Source organism: Nelusetta ayraudi, unplaced genomic scaffold (genome assembly GCF_046127955.1).
Source record: "Nelusetta ayraudi isolate G7.1 ecotype Tasmania unplaced genomic scaffold, CSIRO-AGI_Nayr_v1 ptg000010l, whole genome shotgun sequence".
Classification (NCBI taxonomy): domain Eukaryota; kingdom Metazoa; phylum Chordata; class Actinopteri; order Tetraodontiformes; family Monacanthidae; genus Nelusetta; species Nelusetta ayraudi.
The window spans coordinates 208328-231019 of NW_027466060.1; the positions used below are offsets into that span (position 1 = coordinate 208328).

A 22692-nucleotide genomic window follows, 5' to 3' on the forward strand; every position below is an offset into this window, starting at 1 on the left:
TATCCTCCCCGCCACCCCTGAGACACAACACGCACCGAGGCAGACCCAGCGACACACACACACACACACACACACACACACACGCGCACACACACATGTATTTTGGGGTTTGTGTTTGGGGGTTATCAGTTTGACACAGGGCACTGTGATTATGTATTTTGTGTGCTCCAGTCAGAGGGGAGGAGATAAGAGGGCAGCAGACTACAGCCCCAGCCAGACAGAACTCCCCCTACATGGGGGGGGGGGGGGCGTCGAGGCTTTTCCTCGACCTTTTGTGTGTCTGAACCTCTTCAAAACGTCCTTTCCAACCTTTTCCTCTGCGATATGAATGGATAAATGTTGCTCCGTCCCGCCCGCCAGTGCATCGCGCTCGGCGTTTGATTCCCGTTATGAAATTAAATGGCTTCCCTGTCACGAGCCGGCCCTGTTTTATTTGCTCGTAAAGACGCGCATGCGGAAAGACGTTTCGCCCAAGGTCCAATTCTGTCAAATTAAGAGGGCATTTATCAAAAAGGGGTCCTAACTTTTATTCTGGAGTAGAAGGGGGGGGGGGGCAACAAAGCCACTGGAAGGGAAGGGTTGAAATAAATCACCAGCGGGAAAACGCCCAGTTTGCGCGGATGAGAGAGAGGCGGCGAGCTATTACGCTCCCAACACACCTCGTTTCATCTCGGAGACGACGTTCTTCAACAGTCGCTCCATTTGTTACAGTCTCTTGTCTTGAGGGTGGGAACTTTCACACGCACGTACAGAGGGAGAAAGAAAAAAAAACGGGGGCATTTTGAGGCCCTGGGTGTCTCGAGGCCAGTGGTGAAAGACTGATGGAGGAGGAGGAGGAGGAGGTGGTGGTGGTGGAGGCATTGTGGGTTGGCATGACGAAGGGGAAGAGGAACCATCGGTTTGGACATCTGAGGCTTGGAGAGCGAACAGGGTCTCTGGCGCTCAGAGTCGCTCTGTGATAGAGCCGACCTTGGGCTTAATCACTAGCAGAAGAAAAGAGCAGCGCTTGACAGGAAGATGGAGAGGCTGCGTGCGTGTGTGAGTGTGTGAGTGAGTGTGTGAGTGTGTGCGCACGAGCTCTTGTGTTCGTAAGAGAGAGAGAGAGAAAAAAAAACACTCCGTAGAAACGTGGCGAACCAAGAGTTGCTCACCCAGGGCACACGGCGAAAAAGTTTTTGACCTCCCGCATTAAAGGACCCACAGAGCAGTAGTGTGACTTCCCATCATGGCTCCGTAACTCACATTATCTGTTTGGCCAATCAGAGCAATCCTGGAGAACGTCACTTACAGACACGTCAGACCGCAGCCAATCAGAACGAGCTGAGACACAGCAGCACGTACAACGTTGAACAGAAAGATTTGCAATGAATCACGTTTCAGGTCACAGTCGTCCTGTCCGCCGTTTTAAAGGTGTTTATTTTTGTACTGCGACCTATGGGGAAAATGCTTTTTGGGCCCATGTGGCCACTGGGAAAAGTCGGCGTGCCGCCATATTGCCAGTCCGGTACCCAGTTCTGATAATACATCCAGGGAGAGAAATGCGGCCAAATCCAGGAAGAGAGAAGCATCGCTGGTAAATTAAAAAACAGGTAAGGAAAATTAAAGACACACACACACACACACACCTCTCGCAGCTCGTCTAAAGGGTTAAAAACCTTTGAAACCAAAGGGATGATTAATCTTGTACTTAACACACACACACACACACGCACATACACTCAAACACGCACACACAGACTCAAACACACATGGATTCCGAGGGGGTGCGCCCGACGCTGTGGGACACCCACAAAGCCTCAACACCAGGACGTTTTCTATCCATTACGCAGCGTCAGGATGTGACAAGCCCCGTCAATAAATCCGCTGTTAATGTCAAGCGCCTGCAGCAGCCAACGCTGAGCTGCGAGCCGTCTCAACGCCAACATGGAAGTAGCGGCGCGGCGATCAAACCACACTGGAGTTTTTTGGGTTTTTTTGTTTTTTTTCATGGAGTCGTTGGAAGGTCTTGTGAATGGCGTTCGCCGGCATTACACTGCTTGTTTTCTATCAGCAGCCCCCCCCCGACTCTCTAGGCTTATTGTCCATTAGCAGCTAACAAGCTGATGATTAATCAAACAGACCCGTGGCAGTAAATACAGTCTCGGGCCACAGAAGGAACCAGATTCCTCCTCATAGGACGGAAACACGGAGAAAATCAGCAAGCGGATCATCAACCGCCTCCGTTTTCCAGTTACATTAAAGACCCTCCGCATCGAACCCGGCGGCGTGGAGGGACGATTTCAACCACCGGTTCACTTGATTAAGAGGATTCAATTTCAATCGATCTCCTCGCGCCCTAATTTGCGAGTCGTCATATTAAAAAATATCAATCTAGAACGAGCGGGTCGCGCAGAAGCTAATAAAAGTAATGGATTTCATATCTTCTTTCTTCTGCTGAAAGCGGGCGGGCGGTCGGTTGGTTGGGCGAGAGGTTGGAGAGTGTCAGAGAGCGACGGAGAAAGAGCAACGGAGAAATAAAAGGAGTGGGAGGGGAGTGAGTGATAATTGGACATGAGTGCAGCGCGGCCACCCCGGGAGCGGCGCGCAGGTCCACGGAGTCATCAGAAATGCAACGATTCCGAGCGCCAGAGAATATGATTTCCAGTCGATGCTGGATGGGAGCAAGTGGGAGGGAATGAGGGGAGGAATCAACTGCTAAACGGGATAATTAGTGTGGGAGGTTATAGATGCAGAGGGGGGAGAGAGAGAAACGGATGAGTCACAAATATGCCACTCTCAATAATATGGACTTTTTTTTTTCTTTTCCTTTTTTTTTTTTTTTTTACACGCAGGGACTTCTGAATGAAATGCGATTATGAAATAACACAAGGATTCCATGAAGTTACTGTTTTCTTTTCTTTACCAAAGAAAAATCAGAAACCCATTCTTTTCTTTTTTGTTTATCGGCACTTCTATTGCACTCAAGGCTGTGGGGCAGTTTTGGGGCAAAGTACCCGGTTAGCTGCACCAGTCCAGACTGTGGGACCGGCGCCGCGCAGACACTGCACCACCACGTGGGCTTTGTTATAAACAATACGCAGTGTAATAATGTTCACACTACAGTTATGGAGACAGAGTACCGACCGACTGACGAGTCGCGGCTCCGATCGCTACCAGATGCTGTTCTTCATATCTGCAACTAGAGGGTACCCCCCAAATCCCCCCGCCCCCCACCACCACCACCAGGACATCTTCCTCTGCTCACTAGATTATTCTCTTTCGGCGACCATCTTCTCACAAAGCCTCGGGACGGTTGTGAAGTTGTGCAAATCCCAGCAGATCAGCAGCGGTTTGTGATAGACTCAGATCTGCAGCCCAGTCTGGCACCAGCAATCGTGTTCACCACTTTCAAAGTCACTTCAATTCCCTTCCCATGCTCATTGTGATGCTCGCAGTCGGAACTTCAGCGAGTCGTCTTCACCAAGTCCGCACTACGGAAATGCATCGAGCTGCTGCCGTGTGATTGGCTGGTTAGCTAGTTAGATAAGTTATTAATCCTTCACCGGAAATTCAATTAAGTAGTTAGTAATTAGTTAATAGCTAATGATTGGCCGCGTGCGTCAACGAGCAGTGGAGAATTTACTGATCAAAGCGGCTAATGGTCAGGGCTTAATGGCAACCCTGTTAACAACGAGCTGGTCGAGTGTTGCTGTATGAAGTAACTGAGCACATCAGCGTGAAAGCATGAAAGTACATGTGTGTTTTCACTCTTGGAAGAGAGCAGCCTGGAGTAACACTGATCTGTGCTGTCTTGCAGAAACAGCCTTTAAAAGCTACTTCACAATCTTGGGGCGGGGGGGGGGGACTCTTTATTTTGGCTCTTCTGTTGGTCGAGGAGGCCGTGTAAATTTATACCACGCCGCGTTGATCCATGTTTCCATTTTCAGGCTAATGCATTCTGCGGAACACTCCCCCAGCCACGATGAAGCACCTCCAGACTGGGCCAAAAGCACAAATGGCTAAAATTCTAGTTCTCAATACAGCGTGGACAGAAACACATTACTTGTTTCAAGAACACCAGGCCACATGTTTTTAAAAGCTGGCGCGGTGACAGTGCCGTGTATTAGGAAAACAGAAGTAATAGCCGGACCTCTCTGTGCTGGCACTGCCGTCCCACTGCTGAGGGGAGTTGGTTTGTGCTAAAGAGTCGTCTCCTCTCTCCACTCATTTTGCGTTTTATCTCTGCACCGTCGGTTTTAAACACTTCCTATAATCGTTAGCTGTAAATAAAGCCCAGCCTTGGAACACAAGCGTGGGGATCGACGCCTTGAGAATGATTGATTATTGGGGTCGATGTGCAGGAGGGGAAGCAAAACAACCTGAAGATGGTGCGTTCAAACCAGAGCAAATTTAAAGTTTACACACTGCAACAAAAAAAAAGCCTGAATTTACAACCACTCTGGTGGCAGTTTAGAGTCGTGGCCCCTCCCTGCTGACGTTCCAACAGCTATCAGATTTAACACTCCTGCTGTGGTAAAACAGCTCCGTTCCAAAAGCTGGACAAGTCTCAACAGGGATGTATTAATTTTAATCTCTCTAATAAAACAGGAATCTTCGTACATAATTGGAACAAATTTTAATGATTGTATTCACACGTCAAGGCAGCCAAACTGAACACAGTTAAATAGGGAGACTGGTCGTCCTTCTGCATTGAAGGGACAAAAAGTGTTTCTCCGTTTATGTTTATTTTGGCACAACGCTCGCACGACGGCACCTGTGGCGTGTTCTGTTTTTCATTAGCCTGTCTTTTAGATGCGATTTGAAAGGAGACAAACTTGAAAAGGTGAATATTTTTGCCAAGGTTAGGGCAAAGCGTCGGCTTCAAAAGAATCAAACCATTATCGCAATGATTAATTTCCTCATCTTGACTCTGAAAGGCTTTCATTAAGAAACACAACAATAAACGGCGACGCGGCAGCGGAGAGGGTTTGTGTGTTGCCGCAGGTGGACGGGTGGACGGGTGGACGTCCACTCCCAGGTATGCTAATGCTGTTATGACTGGCTGGCGTTCATTACTTCATTACTGTCAGCCTACAAGCCAAGGTCAACAGAGGCCGCAGGGACGACAGGGGGGGAAGGAGGGCAAAACCATGAGCATAAATTAATCTGCTGTTTAATCTAATAACGCGGCGCCGCATCGGGTGTCTCGCTTCTATTAACACAACTGTAATTGCATTTGAAGAGGAATGGACAGACGCTGCACACACAAGGGTGCGTTCAGGTGTGAGTGGCCGCCAAAGTATGTTTAATAAAAATCCAATGGCCAAAAAAATTTAAAAAAAAACGAGCACACTTGGGTGCAAACACACACACACACACACACACACACACACACACACACACACACACACACACACACACACACTTGTAGTGAAAGGCGGTTTAATGAACAGTGTGCGATATTTCCTGGTGAACTGAATCCAGGCAATCACCGCGCAAGTTCCGCTCGCGTCTGTGTGTGTGTCTGTGTGTGTGTGTGTGTGTGTGTGTGTGTGTGTGTGTGTGTGTGTGCGTGTCCGTGTTTATGTGACAAGGCACATCCTAAAACCACAGAGTGCCGCTCATTAGCATGCTAATATCTAAACAGCAGGGTGTACTCTGCACAGCGGCGCTTTTGAGGATTCGACTCATTAGCTTTTCATGAGATTTAAAAGTTAACACGAAATAACTTCAGAACTGCGTCTCAGATAAAGCGCGGCGAGGTCCAGAGTTTACTCACCAGAAGCTCATTTTTTTTTTTTCCCTCCCCTGCGGAAAATGCGCTGCCGACAGGGGAACAGACAGCCACGCTGCACAGCGACGGGGTCAGACCAAGGAACTCAGGCATGCTTAAACTCATGTTGTCACTTCCTCATAGAAGTAATTAGCCCCAAAACTGGCAAACTGTTGACTGAAATTAACCTTTTAATTGTGCTGCCGGAACTACGGCGCGCTGTGTTTTTTTTTATCACGCCTCAACACACAAATTGAGTTCAAACCAGGCGACGGAAAAAAAAAAAAAAAAAGTTATCATTCCGAAAGTTTAAAATAGTCCGATGCTTACCGCAGTCAGATGGATGACTCCCTGGGAGGTCACCGGGCAACCCATGAAGCCGACAAACTGCAGCTCGGGACAATTTTCAGCGACTGCTCGCACAGATCGGTCAGTAACCTGGAGGAAAAAAACATCAGATGATTATTTATTTCTTAATGACATACAATTTCAACTAAAGAAGTCCATGTGTCCTCTTTCTCCATTCATTTACTCTGCAATGTTCATTGGGTCAAGATGATTATGGTCAAATTCCTGACTGGAAAATCTGGAAATGCCGTTGCACGAGCATCACTAGTACCCATCAAACAGGCCGTGGCGCAGGCTTGGTATTGGACTCAGGAGTGAGTTGGACTTGAGAACTGGTGACTGTTGTTTAAATGCATTTTCTTTTCCTTTTTTGAAGTTTCATAATAAACTGATATTTGTTTTTATTAGAGGAATTAAAAATGTAATTAGAAAACGCCTGAAATTTCAGCTACCTAATGAAAAACAGCCGAACACAAAATGTACTTCAAAGACAATAACAACAGGAAGAAAATATTTTCTAGTCAGATAATAGTACAAGAAAACTATGAAGATACACATATTCTGCATATTCTGGCAGCCCTTTCGTCTCAGAAAAAAAAACTTACTTTAGAAATTGGTAGTCAAACTACTGTCGGGCTCTCTACCGCCCTCTATCTGTAACTAAAGTTCTTACAGCTGTCCAAAGCCTGGACCGAGTCAAGGGAGAGAAAGATTTAAAAAATAAAAAAAAAAAACAGCGAGACAGTCAGGGAATAGAAGTCACTTAAAGGAGGTACAAGGTGTCAATTTATCTTTCACCCAGTCGTGCAGAGGGAGGTTTATCGAGGTAAAACGCCCCCAGAAGTCAAGTGAGGCTCAAAGTTCTCTCACCTTATCAGCGAGGATGAGTGGAGCTTATAAGTGCAAAGTGGGTGATACAGTGATGCGACTGCAAAGGAGCTCTTGTCACAGGTGAGACTGCCGATATGTGCAAAGTAGTGGGTTTGAGAGCGCATGGCTGCGTAGCTACTTACCTGAGCTAAAGACTTGCATAAAAAGAGAGCGACAGGACGAGAGGCCGCCTTCATTGGACAACACTGACTGTTTTCAACTACACATATGAATAACTATTAATGGATTCGTATGACAAGAAGAGAAACAGGTATGAATAACAAGAACATGCCATCAAGCTCACGCTAACTCAAGTGTACAACCAACCTATGTCTAAGAAACAAACACTACCCAGTACTAAGAACTCTCTTACGTTGCCCTTAAACAGTCTTTTTGATGAGGTCTCCAGAAACTCAAATCATCGAGTGATAATATATTTTGTATAAGTTTCCACAAAGTTGGATCTTAATCTATTCATTTTGACAAAGAAAAAGATTTCTTTTTGAAACTCTAATATTCTGGACAATGCATAATCCATCACTGGTTTAACAGACTATGAATATGCCAATTGAATATAAATGAAAAAAAATTGCAAATTCAAAGGTCTTTTATCCTCCCTGAACTGAAGCTACCTATTAACAATAAGGCCTGTTCATCATAATACAAATCCAAAATAATAATACAAGAGTCGCTGGGCAGAGTTCAATGTCAGAGACAGTGCTGCAAAGGAGTGCGGCCCGCGACGAGGTCACATCCGATTGTGAAGAAAGAGGGTCACTCCTTCATTTCTGAAAGGAGCGAGACCCCAAACGCAACTCTTCAGCCTTCCAACAGTTTTGTGTGTAAAAGTTGAGCGAAAAGTTTTTCGGGGGGTGGGGGGGAAATCGATGAGAGAAATGCCTTAAGAGTCTGTGCCTCCTCCGCTCTGGATCCGTCAACACTCGGAGCAGTCAGAAAAGATTAGGTCGGAGTCGAGTCAGCAATCCCACTCGGAGACACTGATGCGCATGAAACCTGATCTGTAAGGCCAGGTGGAGATGACGGTGGTGGGAGTGCTCCAGGAGGACGTGTCAGGGCTGAGCAACTGGCACGGAAGGTGAGCTGGCAACAGCTCTCCCAACATTGGCTGCTGCCAAAAAAATAGCGAGGAAAACATTTACAGGTGTACAGATGGGGCAGTGGGGGTAAAAATAATGAAAATCATAAAGTTCTGCACCCACTTGAATAAGACGGGCGTGAGAGACGTAAGCACGCAAATCACACAAAAGGTTTGGCCCCGACATGGCGATGTGCCAGCAACGACAGAGTAGAGGTGGCCTTTGCAGAGGAAGCTGGTCAAATGCTCTGTATAGCAGGGCTGGGCAAACTACGGCTCGGGGACCATATGCGGCCCGTTAAGCTTTTTATTCTGGCCCGGCAAACTTGAAGAGATGATTCCATCCACTTTTTCAGTGTTTTAAGAGTCATTTCAATAAGGAGCTAAAAAAAAAAAATAAGAAGAAGAAAGAAAGAAAGAAAGAAATCGTTGGGTTTCCAAGGCACAGATTTTGTTGTAACTTTGCTTTGGTTCATTTTCAATTGGTTTCAGTTGGAACACCAAAATCAACCAGATATAAAGAGTAAAAGGATAATCCTCTCGAGTGCTGAAGTAGCAAAACGCTGAACTTGAGTTTGTTTCAGTTCCGTTCCAAGGAAACACTCTGGCAGCACCATCAGGCACTCAGGATGTTCAGGCCTGTCGATGAGCCTATCATAAAACTTGTGCGTCTCCGTCAATAACAAAGGGAGACGTACGCTGATTGCTCTCTGTCCTCCCTCGGCTACTTTTACTCCTCAATCTCCACTGAAGCTCTACAGCGACTCTCACTGAAGCTGGCCAGATTCTGACAGCCCAGCCGTACCAACAGAATTAATGGTGGGCTTTTTCTCATCCCCTTCTTCGGGTGAGTTGCACCATCACACATACCGAGACACGTACGCACTGACAAATTAGTGGAAAAGAAAACAATTCAATCGATGAACATGTGGAGGGCAGGCGCACCGTCGTTTGTCAGCGTTTAAACACTGGCAACGACGCGCAATCGCACGGCCACGCCCACAAACTGATCCATCACGCGGCCACAAGCGGCTGCAATCTCTCCGCTTGGTATCTTCCACGGAGATCGAATCCAACAGAGTCTGACCGGCCGCTGACAATAAAATGGGTAGAGATGGAACCCGTTCAACGAGGTCATTCGTGCGATGGAAGAAACAAAATGTTGAACCTTCCAAACTCCAACACAGGCGGTCAGGTTGGGAAGGTTGGCATTGGAACTGTCCTACTTCTTGTTTGAGGACTATGTAGCGCAATCAAAGGCCATCTAAGGATCTTCAAGCTCTGGATCTGGTGTGCCATGTACAATGTGCAACATTATTACATTCAGGGTTTTTCTGTTGTCACAGTAAAGTAATAAAGAAAGAAAGAGTTTGAAATTTTCAATCAGATCTCTTGATCACACAGTGGGTATTATGATTAAATTCAGAGACCCTCGATGTACAAGGACCGCAGGTAGCCTGAATTTTCATGCAATTTTTACAGACTTCCAAAATGTCTGTAAACAAGGACAGAAGAGGCAAGACTTAGCAGCGCAAATTGAAGTGAGGCGGATTTCATCAAAGTTCTATTCTTTCCAAGGTAATCGTTTTTACCTTATAAATACTCTCTCAGGGGCTGATACTGCAGCCTTGGGGAACACACTCGTGCGCGCACACATACACACACGCTTAGGTGCATGCTAAACTCGAATGCACAGCCAACAAACTTTGCCTCTTTTTAAAGAGCTCAGATGGGCTGTATTGATGCGGAGGACTGATCCAAATGAACTCTCATCATCCGCTGTAATATCCGATGCCTGGAGACAAAGGCAACACGGAAAGTCGTAAAGTTTTACTACAGCCGGGGAGAGTCTCTTTACTGTGCTGGCTCAGTGTGCTAAGTGCAGGATGGTTTTTTCGAGGAGCTGCGCAAGTGTTTTGATCAGCAGAGCAACACAAAAACCGCCCGCTAATGCTTCGGCGCAGTAGGCTCCTATTTAGAGCAGCGGATAAGTTTTGTCTTCATTCATTGTCACAAATGGATGGCAAATGCATTTCCAGGGGACACACAGTTGACGTGTGAAGACGTGACGTTCAAGGCCTCCAGGTTAACCAGAGTGGTGTCTTTTTTTGCCACACAAGAAAATCTGTAACCTGTTTTTCAAATTACCATATTTCCTTCCCCAACCGACCCCTTTTCCTGTGTAAATCCAATGGAATTAAGTTTTATTACCTTTTATTCCACTAAAGAGTGAGCGCAGCATAGTGTTTCCCGGTTTTTCACATGGGCTTTGAATGCATCTATTTCCATTTGACATTACGCCAACTACAAAGGTCACATCGCAGCACATCACCTGACAGAAGTCATATGGAAACTTTTTGGGGGATTACTTTTTATAGATTTCTGCTAGCGTTGGTGAAGTGAGGCAGAGGTGGTCCAAGGACTGTGTGGCCCCCTGAAACATTTTCCCTTTTCCAAAAACACAATTTCAGTCTATTAACGGTAAAATTCCAGGGTTTTGTGTTTCTAATAATAGATTCTCCTTTTACTGAGCAACTCTGGTCCAATACCAAACCCATTTCCAGATATTTATTTTCATATCTGAAATTGTATGTCCAGGAAACTGCTTATTTGACCCTGTGTTAGAGGTATCAGTGTCCATCAGGGCTGATTTAACTCAACTTTTCAAAAGAAGTCAAGGATAAACTTCTCTCACTTCTGGGGAGTTCACTGACGGGCTGCAGACACTTTTAACGGCTGTTGGAAAACACTTTGCATAAGACGAGGCCTTTAAATAGCTGAACGCTGGAGATGCTTCATGTTAACACGATGTAACTCCGAGCATTCAGCGTGTTGATTTTTACAAGCATGGCTGCGTCTCTAATGGCGGCAAAGCTCGTCTGAGAGTGGATGTGACAGATGGGCGGCGAGGAAGACGGAGAGGTGCCATGACAGGCCAAACAAGACGTGCGCGTGCACGAGCCACGGAGAAGGAGGGAGGGAGAGGGAGAGAAGAGTGGTGGAGTGCATGAATATGACAGCAATCTGATCTCATTAGACGTCTGATGGCGGGGGGTGTGGGGGGGGGGCCGGCGATGAGGGCTGTGAATCACCAGCGCCTAATCAATCAGTCTAATTAACCGAGCTTTATGAACACGGGGGCCAAGCAGAGGGAGAACCCAGCGACACACAGATTAAGAGTGATTTCTAAACACTGTGCAACATGTCCTATTAACGATCCATTGTCGCGCCTATCCAGCAGCTTTGCATAAAAAGTGGGTTCATTTACACCCGCAGGAAATCCTCTGAAACTTATTAGAGGCTCTTGAGTCTCCAGCAGGTCTTCAAAGAAAATGAAATACTATTCTCCAGAACTCATTTTTATTTACTGAGGCACAAAGCTCCAAAAGTGACTTGATGCTTGGCAGCCTAATATCATTTTGCCCGCATTTGCATCTTAAGGGGATTTTGGGCTGATGTGATTTAAACATGTATCCACTCACTGCAGGAAAAGTCAGAGAGAGAGAAAGAGAGATAGAGAGAGTTTGGTTGTTATAATCCAGAAATGAAGACAGAGTTGTGTGTCCTTCAGTCTGAGAGTCTGTCAGGGTGATCAAACACAATCACTATGCCAGCCGACTGACGACTGAGCCCTAAGTCTAAAACTAACTTGGTGCGTTTCCATAAAGTGCCAAAGAAATTAAGACAAAACCTTTGAATGTTTGTTTAAAAAATGAAAAAAAAAAAAAAAATGAACAGAGAATGAACAGCGCTAGTGTCAGAGCACAACAACCAGACCGAAACAGAATCAAGCAAGCGCACAAACTTTATCACGAACCAGAGGGCGCTGTGTCGCATTACGCGTTTCCAGAAAATTATCTTATTTGGATTATTTAATTTATTTTTATTGTCTCATCCTCTGTCATTAACTGGACCAGCCTAACCAGTAGGAAAAAAAGCCAGATTTAAAAGCAGATTGTGATGCTCAGAATCATCAAAGACTGAAGAGGTCTGTTTGTAAAAACAGTCATTTTAAGTCATTATTTTGTTGTTCTTCTTTTTTTTTAATGCTGCACAGCACCTGATTATTTTCATTACAACTTTGAATCCATTCTAATTCACATTCATATTTTGTTTGTTTCTTTTAGTTCTGAAATGAATTACCATAAGGTCATGTTCAATCAAATATCATTAGTTCTTACAAATTGTTTGCTTTTTAAAAAAATCGCAAGCACACGGAAGCTTGTATTTCATCTCACTTGTTGAATCAATGACACCAGGCGGGGGGGGTCACTGAAGGGATTATTTATGATTATTACTGATGTGTAAACACTTTGCTCAACAAGTGTTTGTTGGTGGAGATCTTAATTGACTAATATATCTGTTCCCTTCATTGGAATGGATTTAGCACTCGTCAATCTCATTTTGTTGGCTCTCCAAGTTGAATGATTCGATGCAAGTCTGTTTTCATGTTACAAACAAAGCAAGACTTAGACTCTTAGACTATGAGGGGGTCAGTCCTTTGGCAGTTGCCACCTCCCAACTTCGCATCTCTCAACGGTACAGTTTGCCAAAAAAAAAAAAAAAAAGATAGAGAAAAAAACTCAGATAAGATTATCTGAGAAGCCAGCTGTATATTTTTCAAAAATCAATGCTGGGCCCTAAAAGATGACTGTGTTTGAAAAATGAAACTCCTTGGATCGATACGTTCACTCTCCTCCTGCTGCAGCCATCTCACACACACTGGGAGAGAAGGAATCCATGAAGAAGTTCCCCCTGTTTTCTCTTCACGTTCTCCCCAGAAAAAGAAGAAGCAGAAAAGGGGAAGAAAAAAAAATATATCGCCTTATTCTTCTTCTTCTTCTTCTTCTTATTTTTTTTTTGCGAGAGTGATTCTTTCAAGTCAATCTGCATGTAACCTCTCCAGACGCACGGCACCTCATCTACACAGGCACTCAGAGAGACACACGTAAATAACTGCAGCAAACTCACTCAAAGTGATTTCAAGTCTAAGATCTACGCCGACCATTATTGCGCTGATTGATCGGCCGACTCCTCTGAATGCTCCACTCTCTCACTGAAAATTACTCGTCGTTTATTCCCACTAGTTTCCCGCACTGCTGCAGCACATACGTGTGTGTATGTGTGTGGACGCGTGTGTGTGTGTGTGTGTGTGGCGAGCCACTGTGAGGACCTCCAGAGCCGCCGAGGAGGTTTTTGTTCCCAGCCTGCTCCCTCAGGATCGATAACACTCTGTGTTGCGTGTGAGACAGAAATCAGAAGGCGCTACGGAGGAGGCCAAAGATTTACTTATCTCCTTTAAATGTAAAGTCATTACAGCACATTGTCAGAACCCGTCCAACGGCCCTCTGGGGGCTTCAAACCTCAGCGTTTTCTTTTCTCCGTCCTACATATCAATAGCTCTTTGTTGCGCGTCAAAGTGGAATCAGAGGCCCGCCGCAGAGGAGAGAGCGAAAAAGTCCTGTTTTTTTCCCTCTCCTCCTTTCCTTTAAGTGCAAAGTGCTCCCTGTCATTACACAGCGCACCATCAGAAACCTCTCCAGTCTTAAAATCCTGCTGTATTTTCTCCCCCAGAGTGCAAATTCACTGAAGGGCTCGTCCTCAATGTCAACCTTCTATACGACTTCCACAGCTTTCTGCTTTTCTGCATGAGATTAAAAAAGAAATATTGAGGCTGGTAATATTGATGCTGCAGTCCCCCAAAAACACTGGCAGACGTGTGATTTAAATCAAGTGCAGACTGGGAACTTGGAAACGATTTTGCGAAAACAGCCCTCAAAAGGCATCTTTTCATCGCTTGCCGTCGCGTTGGCTGTCTTTTAGGTTGAGGAAGGAGATAATGCATTATTGAGGATGCTACTTCTAAACACATTGACTCTGCCTACAGCCAGCCATCAATTTTCAGGATTGCCCTTCAGTCCGTGTCTAAACATCGCAGCAGAAATGCCCAAACAAATACACCGGAATGGTCTCAGTCGTTAACAGTAGAGTTTTCCGTCCGGAATTACAGCTCGGATATTTTTATGCAGTTTGCAGCCGCAACATCTTTTTCATTGGTAAATGATATAAAACAGAGAAATGTGTGAGGAAATGTACAGCTTGTTGCTTATTTATACATTCATTCAGGTATCTGGATTGAATCATACTTGGAAAATGACGTTTGCATGCAGTCAAGAGAAAATCTGTCATTCATATCTTTTTGTAATTTATGTCCAAATTTTTGTAATTTGTGTCTCATTACTATTTTTTAATCAAGCAGCACTAGCTGTTTTTAAGGTCCAGTGTATAAAATTTAGTAGCACCTACTGGTGAGAGAGTACACTGCAAGAAAATTAATAACATACATTTCAGCACAAATTGCTATTTAAGAAAATGCAGACAAGTTGGTAGACCACCATTATATAAGTACTGTTGTTGTTCTTAGTATAAACGCTACGTCCATAAAAATGAATCCAAAAAAAAAAAAAAAAAACAGATGCACTTTTTGTTTAATTTCATGCAAAAAAGCTCAGACTAAATGTTGCATCTTGGGCCACAAAGTGTTTTTGCTTAATTAAAACCAATATCATAAATTAATATGAAACATCTCATGCATGGAGAAACGCACCAGCAAACACAGATACTGTTTAGAAAACGGACTCCAGTATTTACGGTTCATACGCGTTTAAGGCAAACACGAGCAGGATTGTATGTGCGGAACGTTCTGTGAAGTGTTTACGGAAGTTTGTCTCTCCTGGAAGGCCGACGACCGCTCTGCAGCCCCTTTCCAAGAGGAGGTGGACCTCTTAACGTGTCACTGTTCCCATGGTAACTGCCCAGGACAATCTTTTCTTCTTCTTCTTCTTTTAAATGGCAGTGAAATTGAACACACTTTGAGCTTTACTTAGACACCAGTTTTATGTCCCTCACTAATGAAGAAAAATGGGGCCTAAAGGAGCCAATTTGACCACAATCCCGGGTCCAAATGGCAGGTCGGTGGTGACGTAGCCGTCAATGCTCTGCATTTCAGCTACGGCCGTATTGGATTGTTCTGTTCAGCAGTGTATGGAGGCAACCGCAAGCCTCCTCTTCTTATCGACACACGGCTAAGGCTAAAGAGCGGAGCTGGCAACAGCTGAAAGACTGAAAACCAAAGACACAAAGGAAGAACGCTGGTTTCCACAGCCGACAAGGCTTGTTTGTGCTGTTGCTGTTGTTTTCTTCTTCTTTTTTTTTTGAAGTCATTGATCTTCTTGGTACAGCTTTCATGATAATCATAACAAAGTAAACTACTCTACTGAAACTACGAAATATAAAAAGGCAAAGAAAACTTGAGAAAACAATTTTTTCATTAAAAACTGAAGACAGAGCTTCATTTCAATGTAAAAAAGAAAGAAAAAGAGGAGAAGGACTACGTGCCAAATCTGTGTTGTATTGTTGAGCCAATAAGGTATTTCTGTTTAGCTTCCTGTCCACGAGCAACAAAAGGAATGACAGAAAAGGCTGCACCAGCCACACCTATTAAATTGATCATTATTCATTATCAGCCTTCTGTCAATTTTATCAATTTCAATTTTTTAATATAAAGTATAAAATATATTTCACAGCTCTCAATGTTTAGAGTTTGACCAAAGTCAGGACAAAAAACAATTTTTATGTTTGCATTGCAGGAAAACAAGGCATTTATCTTTAATAGCCACTTTCTTAAGTAGATTATTTTTATAACTCGACATCCTGCAATAAAAGTCAGAGCTGAGCTTAAAAGATCAGATTGGTCACTTAAGCCAAGACCACGGTACAGATGTCAAATCTTTATACGAAGGAGGGGAAGCTGTAAAACTTAAATCAATTACTGCACCAACTCGCCCTGCTTTCGTTTTTTATTCCAGCCCATTATGAATAAAGCATGATTCAAGAAGCGCATTCAGCGCATGGCTCTTCACCGCAGGATCCTCCGTTGACCGTGGACTTCCACACCTCATTCCTGCAGCCCGTCAGGCGCCGCAGCGGGCCAGAAACGCCCGAGGTGGGCCTCGGGGCAAGGGCCGCCTCTGCCCTCACCTGCCTGTGGGCATACAGCCTGGGCCTGCCGGAGCCTCGCGGCCGGAGCTGGAGGAGCGGCGTGGGGGGACGGGCAACCACCTAAGCACTGTAACCGGGGAACGAGCGCGCCACTCTGCCGACGCCGCTATCCAGGGTGCTGCCGTATGCAGGCGGGTGACTCGAGCCCGGGGCGGTGAAATGAGAGGTCGTTACATGTTACCTGTCTGAGCCCAGCGAGCTCACCGGGCATCAGTGGAGCCGACTGGATGTGCGGTGACAGTGTGTCTGCCGCCACACAGACAGACACACTGACACGGTGAAAGACGCCGAGGCAGTTTTTTATTTCCTGCATGGATTAAAAGTAAGAAAGTGACCTTTAATTTGAAAATAAGGGGTCAATGTCCAATTTCCAGTTTATTTGCGACGACTTTATTGAAGAAATTTCCGCCTTTTTTTTTACGTTGACTTTATTCACGAAATTTCAACTTCATTCACGAAATTTCGTCTTTTTTTTTTTACGTTGACTTTTTTCACAAAATTTTGACTTTATTCATGGCATTTCAACTTAAAACTAAAAATGAAGACTTGAATAAAAATCTCCTTCTTGTAATATTTTTTTCTCTTCTTGTGGGCCCTAATCCTCTTTCGTAGGAAAGTCGAACCGATTCAGTATAAAACATCTACTTGCTCCCAGGCGCAGTGTGTCAGTTCTGACTAGAGCCAAAGGAGTACTTAAAACATATTATTACAACTTACAATCTCTTAGTTCTTTGCAATGTAGCCAAAAAGGGCTTTTCAAAACATACAGTAACACAAAGATTCTGAGGATATTTTAAAATATTTAGAAATACCTGTAACCGTGGCGTGAGTGGTTTCAGTCAAACATCCACTCACTCCAGCATTAGCTCTATTAATTCCAATTCGCCAATGTTCAAGGTCATATGCAGCAATGAATTCATCCACAAAACAAACACGCTGTACTCAATAATCTGTTCTCATCACATTTTCTCAGCAAGACCTCTCGAACAAGTGTTCCTACCCAGGATGCCAGGGGGCAGAGATTGCGAAATGAAAAATAAATGTAGAAGTGTTCAAGGGTTGCACACAGACTAATGCAAAGACACTGGTAACCACAGAACAGCTCAGCCCCATCATATGAAAGCACTGGCAGCCAGATTTGTGATGATCCTCGCTGCACAACGGACCACGCAACGTATAAGTAAGTCTACTTCGCCCACACGCACCACTACCCACACACACACACACACACACACACACACACACACACACACACACACACACACACACACACACACACACACACTCAAATAAACAAACACCAAGTGAGTCACTGCGCCAAATGTATTTGCATGTGAGCTTTTGAACCGAGGAGGACGATGCCGAGTTTGAACTTGTGAGGCCCCGGAACGCTCGCATGCTGTTCCGAATGTTGGCTAGAATGAAATCAGCAGTGTGGTTACTCGGTTTCACAGGTACTTTGTGGTTGAAAAGAGGAAAGAAACGCAAATCATAGCCGGTCCACAGGGGGCAGCACTCTGTGTAACCACAGTCTTAAAACAATTTTGTGCCCGATGAGGTCAGACGGGAAAGAAACAAAACGACTTGAAAGGATTTGACATTTTAACTCAAGACAATTTGGAACATTGCTGTCGCATATTAACCACTAAACAGCCGCCTCACTCAGATACACGAGAAAGGCTCTGCCCATTGGTCAAACATTCCCTCTCAAACACCTCTTTAACGTGTTATCACACTTGCTAATGTCTCCACGAACAGAAACATAAAACGCATGGATAACTGTTATATTCTTTATGACTCTAAGTCACAACAAAAGTAGTAAACACTAATTACTTGATTTTCAGTGCCATTCTCTTCAGTATTTAGACATCAGCCATGCCCCAAAATGGGAAAAAGGAAAGCAGATGTTGGTTTGTAACATTTCGACTAAAGAGACGTTTTAGAAATGAGAGGATCACACACAGTGTAGCTTACGACTCACACGCAGAGCATTTAAAAATCCGACAGGTGTTGTATCAAGACTAACTTGTAAAAAGAAACATCTACATTTCATGTCCCTTTCTATTGCCAGATGATATTTTTCATGCCTCTCACAGTGGAGCTGTTATGCACAAATGGTTTTCCAAAAAAGAAAGTCTACAAACATCCAGAAAAGCAAATACTTAGCACTCCATTTGCAGCCTCCTGCTAAAACATTTTGGCGGAAGCTTTGGGAAAGGCACATAAAGACGGTGATATCAGAGGGCACCATGCCTGGTTCCCTAGTATCCAGGTTCCGCTCCCAACCCAGTGTGCCTCTGTCATAAAGTCTAAAGACGAAACACTGGGTGAACCCCCCTGAATCAATGCTCTGTGTCTCTGCCTTAAATACACTACAGCAGCTGTGTGTACAACACTATAAAAAAAAAGAAAAGAAGCTGCCTTAGGAAGACACCTGGACAGCTGCCCTTTGTGTTCTCATGACTCAATTCTCGCAGGTCCTTTGTAAAAAAAAAAATAAAAAAAAATGAATCACTTCCTGCCAGTGCAAATATAACAGCAACAGTCAGTGTCCTTCCAGGAGAATTGAGACAGCAGTTCGCGGCTGATTTAGTTACGACGAAAACAGAAGGCGACAGCATGCTTGTAATAAAAATAAATAAGTCATAAAAAACCGGGGGTGTGCAGTTTGAGTGCAGCTGCAGTTACATCAGGGCAGCGAGTGGCACTTGAGGCTTTTCTCCACTCGGACGGACTTCGGTGAGAGAGTTTAGCCGAGCACCGTGAAGCGTCTCAGCTCCACGCCGGGCACAAATCTACTCCTTCTTTTCTTTTCTTTTCTTTTCGTCTAATAAAAGAAACTTTGCCCTTATATACTTGAATGTTCTATGGCCTCTTTCCCATCGAGTGTGTGTGTGCGTGTGTGAGTAGTAATAGTAGCAGTAGTTAGCGCCACAAAGTTTTAAAAAATATATATATCATGGGATATGTAGAAAATGTGCTTTAATGTCCATTTGAAAATGAACAAAGGCAAATTTACAACTAAATATGTCTTTGAAGCCTCAAGGTATTTAGTTCTACATTGAACTGACTCTGAAAACACTGAACAATGGATGAAATACAGCTATTTTATGACTAACCATTAATAGAATTTCTTCAAGTTGGGCAGGCCGGATTAAAAAGCTTAACGGGCACCATATGGCCCCCGGGCCGCAGCTTGCTCATGCCTGGTCTATGTAATGTTTACTGTGCATTCTTAGCAAACACATCAATCAGGGCCATCAAACCTTCACGAGCCCATTATGACGTATAACAACAGATACCATCCATCTGCCTCCGTGGCTCGTCTGCGCGTGCAAAGGACACACGGGGGCGAATGCATATAAGAAGAAGAAGAAGAAAAAAACCCTTCCATCAGCCGCCTCCACTTGTGGAAGGACTCTGATGATAAAAGAAAGCAGGGCGGAGGACAAAAGAGCGACACATTTACAGGCCGCGTCAGAGGGACGCGTTAAAATGTGATATTATGAGATGGCCTGCTGCCGAGTCCGAGCTTTGCGAGGGTCGACGCAGAGGTGTGCCATCGGAGGCAATCTGCGTGATGCGGCGGCGGCAGCAGCAGCAGCAGCAGGAAGTGAGGCACCCGCCAGTCCTTGACACTTCAGCAACGCACTCAGAGACACGCACGCAGACACAAGCCCGACCACTGCTAATGACACTGGTCAGTCGCTCAGATGTGTTCAGCAGACGTGGATGGGAAAATAGCAGCGGGGAAGTCTCGAGAGACACGGAGCGAGAAAGAAACACAAAAGTTCCTTGAACTTTGTTTCTTTAACTTTTTGATTTACTCTGAAGAACATTTCAATTTTAAATGAGCATCTGCCGAGTTGATTCACGACTCATCTGATCAAAAAAATTAATGTTCTGAGTTATGAAACGTCTCGATTGTTAGCTTTTTGTCTCACCTGATTGTTAAGAATCCAATTTAGAGACATAACGTGCGATCGACCATAAAACTGAAATTAAAAGAGAAAAAAGTGTCAGCTGTGTGAATTTAAAGGGGTACTTCACAGCTAGACATATTAAAACTGGGATATAGACATAAGAACGTGCATTTATATTAAATGAACAATCTCTGGCTGGAAAAAAAAAAGCTGAGACAGCCTCAATGCCTACACAAGAAGGAAAAGTATAACTGTTGCTGCCCTCTGAAGCCCCACCCACTGCACTGGTGGTGGATCAGCAACCTGGCTAGGACTTAAACAACAACCATCCTTCAAGGTTTTAATCAGACAAAAATTTGAAAAAAAATTTTTTTTTTTAAATCAAATGTTCTGGCTGACATCTCCAGTGCACTTTCACAATCCAGAAATACATCAAAGGAGATGAAGATCTTGTTAATAAAAAAGACTTCTGACGCATTTAAGCAGACAGGGCAAATTGTCCTCTAATGACGTCGAATGGGTCATCTGATATCTTTGACTGTGATTTTCCTCAATAAAATAATGTGGAGGCCTGGTCAGGGAAAGACTGGGAGAAGGGAAACCTCACTCACTAGCTGCGTTTCTATTACAGTTTTTCGCAAAATAAGAGCGACATTTCAAAATATTGAAAGTATAATTGCGATTTGCGGGTGTTTCCATTGAATGGCGTGAAGCGCATAAGACGTAATTCTCATCAAACCTTGTCCCGCGAGACCCCACCTTGAGGAGGATACAGGTACGAAACATTTTTTTAATGTGTAAATGCGAGAAAAAAAAATTAACCACACATTTTAGAGAAGAGAAAATTCAAGCTCACCTGTAAAGGTAACGTCGCATTTCAGACGCATTCTGAAATTTCAGCCCAAAGCCCCATGCCTCAACCTTTTAGTTAGCGTTGTATACAGAACAGGTATTCACATAATGAGGCCAGTGAAATGGAAAATATGGATCTAACAATTACAAATGGTTGCTGAGGTCAACATTCAAAGCCAAAACTGTGCTTAACAACTGATTGGCTTTTATCAACCGCGCTGACTGATCAGTGTCCACTGAGGGGATAATTGAATTTCATTCAGCAGAAACTGCTTTGCATGACCTTGATCTGCGATCAGGTCCAGGCAGCAACATCGCTCATCAAAATGCAAAGAACCAGATTGAAACCACCGCACACACAAACAAACAAACCCACCGAGGAGACCCGGCTGAGGATTAAAAGCAGGACATGGTTTCAGAGAGGGTCCGTTTGGCCTCTGCTGCCCTCTCGGCTTCCACCTGAGCAGCCGACTCGCCTGCGCATGTGATCTCCCTCCTCCCGCCCGACTCGCTCATGAATACCGTTCGCTTTTTACAGGAGGAGCCGAGGCATTGTGGGTATCGCCCTCGGGGGTGGGGGGGGGGGGGGGGGTGGGGGGGGGACTGAGATGCAGGAATTGAACATTGAAGAGGGAATTGGAGCAGCCAGCTGGGGTCAGTCTCTCCCAGTGGTCACTGATTCACAATCCCACAGTTGTCCAGCTGCATTACGGCCACGGCAGGAACACTGAGGGCCGGCGTGTCCAGGATGGGAAAATCATTTCATTTTGTCTGGGAAACTTAAAACGCTGCAAGCATTAATAATAAAGACGGTGTGGTGCTTTAAATAATCAATGTCTTGTACATACTCAGGATCAAATAAACGGTGAAGTCGTCGGTTTGTTACCACGCCGTTAGCTTCATAATTACTGGGATGTACATGTAGCCATCAGACACTGAGAGAAATTTCTCAGACTTGTATTTTGTGCAACACGCCTGCTTTTAAATGTTTCCAATCCCATCGGTTTACAGTGAAGCGCCGCCTAAAAAGCAGATGCTTTACATGTCCTACAACCTTCATTTCACACTCCGTTTCCTCCTTATTAGGGGCCCTTCAGGGCGCCGAAGCTCCTAATCAGCCTGGTCGGAGGACGCCACGGCGGCGGCAGCATCAGACGTTCTCCAGGTGCTGAGCTGATCACAGTTACGAGGAAAAAGAGAGGAGGGGAGGTGGAGAAAGGAAACCAGACAGAGGGGCGAAGCGAGCGGCGCGCAGAGAAAACATGAATTATCAATGTGTTGTGAGCAAATGGAAAATGATTATTTCATGGTGATTGTCTGATGTCTGATTCAGGATTGTATCGATGAATTATTAATCCTCGCGGCGGGATGAATATTTCATTAATGAAACGGAGACTGGTGGTCGTAGCGGCCACTCCGCCGGAGGGGACGCGGCGCAAGGTCGCAGGTCACGCAAAGTCTGGAGGACGCAAGGGATGCGGAGATGTTAGGAGTATAATCTTAGAAAACAGCAATGAATTATTTGCATGACAAGATTTTAGGTCCAGTGACGAGGATCCAAGCAGCTCCACCGAAAAAATATACTTCAGAATAATCTGAAGGGCAAAAATCACTTTTCATTTTGTCACATAAAATATTCGTAACCAAAAGGATTTGAGTTTTATTTTTTTTCCCGTCCAATCTAATAAGAGTGTTCCAGCAGTTCGAGTCTCATCGCTGCAATCTTTCACTGCTAATTACAGAAATCGCTGAGAGCAAAGAAAGACTAAATTATGCTTCTGCCACACACA

General features: G+C 44.6%; 1 protein-coding gene across 2 annotated transcripts in view; it reads right to left on the bottom strand.

Annotated features, from left to right (window-relative positions):
- fbxl17 (F-box and leucine-rich repeat protein 17) overlaps positions 1–22692 on the bottom strand; it is a 191391-nt gene that overhangs the window by 127591 nt on the left and 41108 nt on the right. For both annotated transcript variants that reach the window (XM_076019407.1, XM_076019408.1), the window contains exon 7: positions 6083–6190. In XM_076019407.1, coding sequence (XP_075875522.1) covers positions 6083–6190 — 108 coding nt within the window. The remainder of the gene's footprint in view (positions 1–6082; positions 6191–22692) is intronic.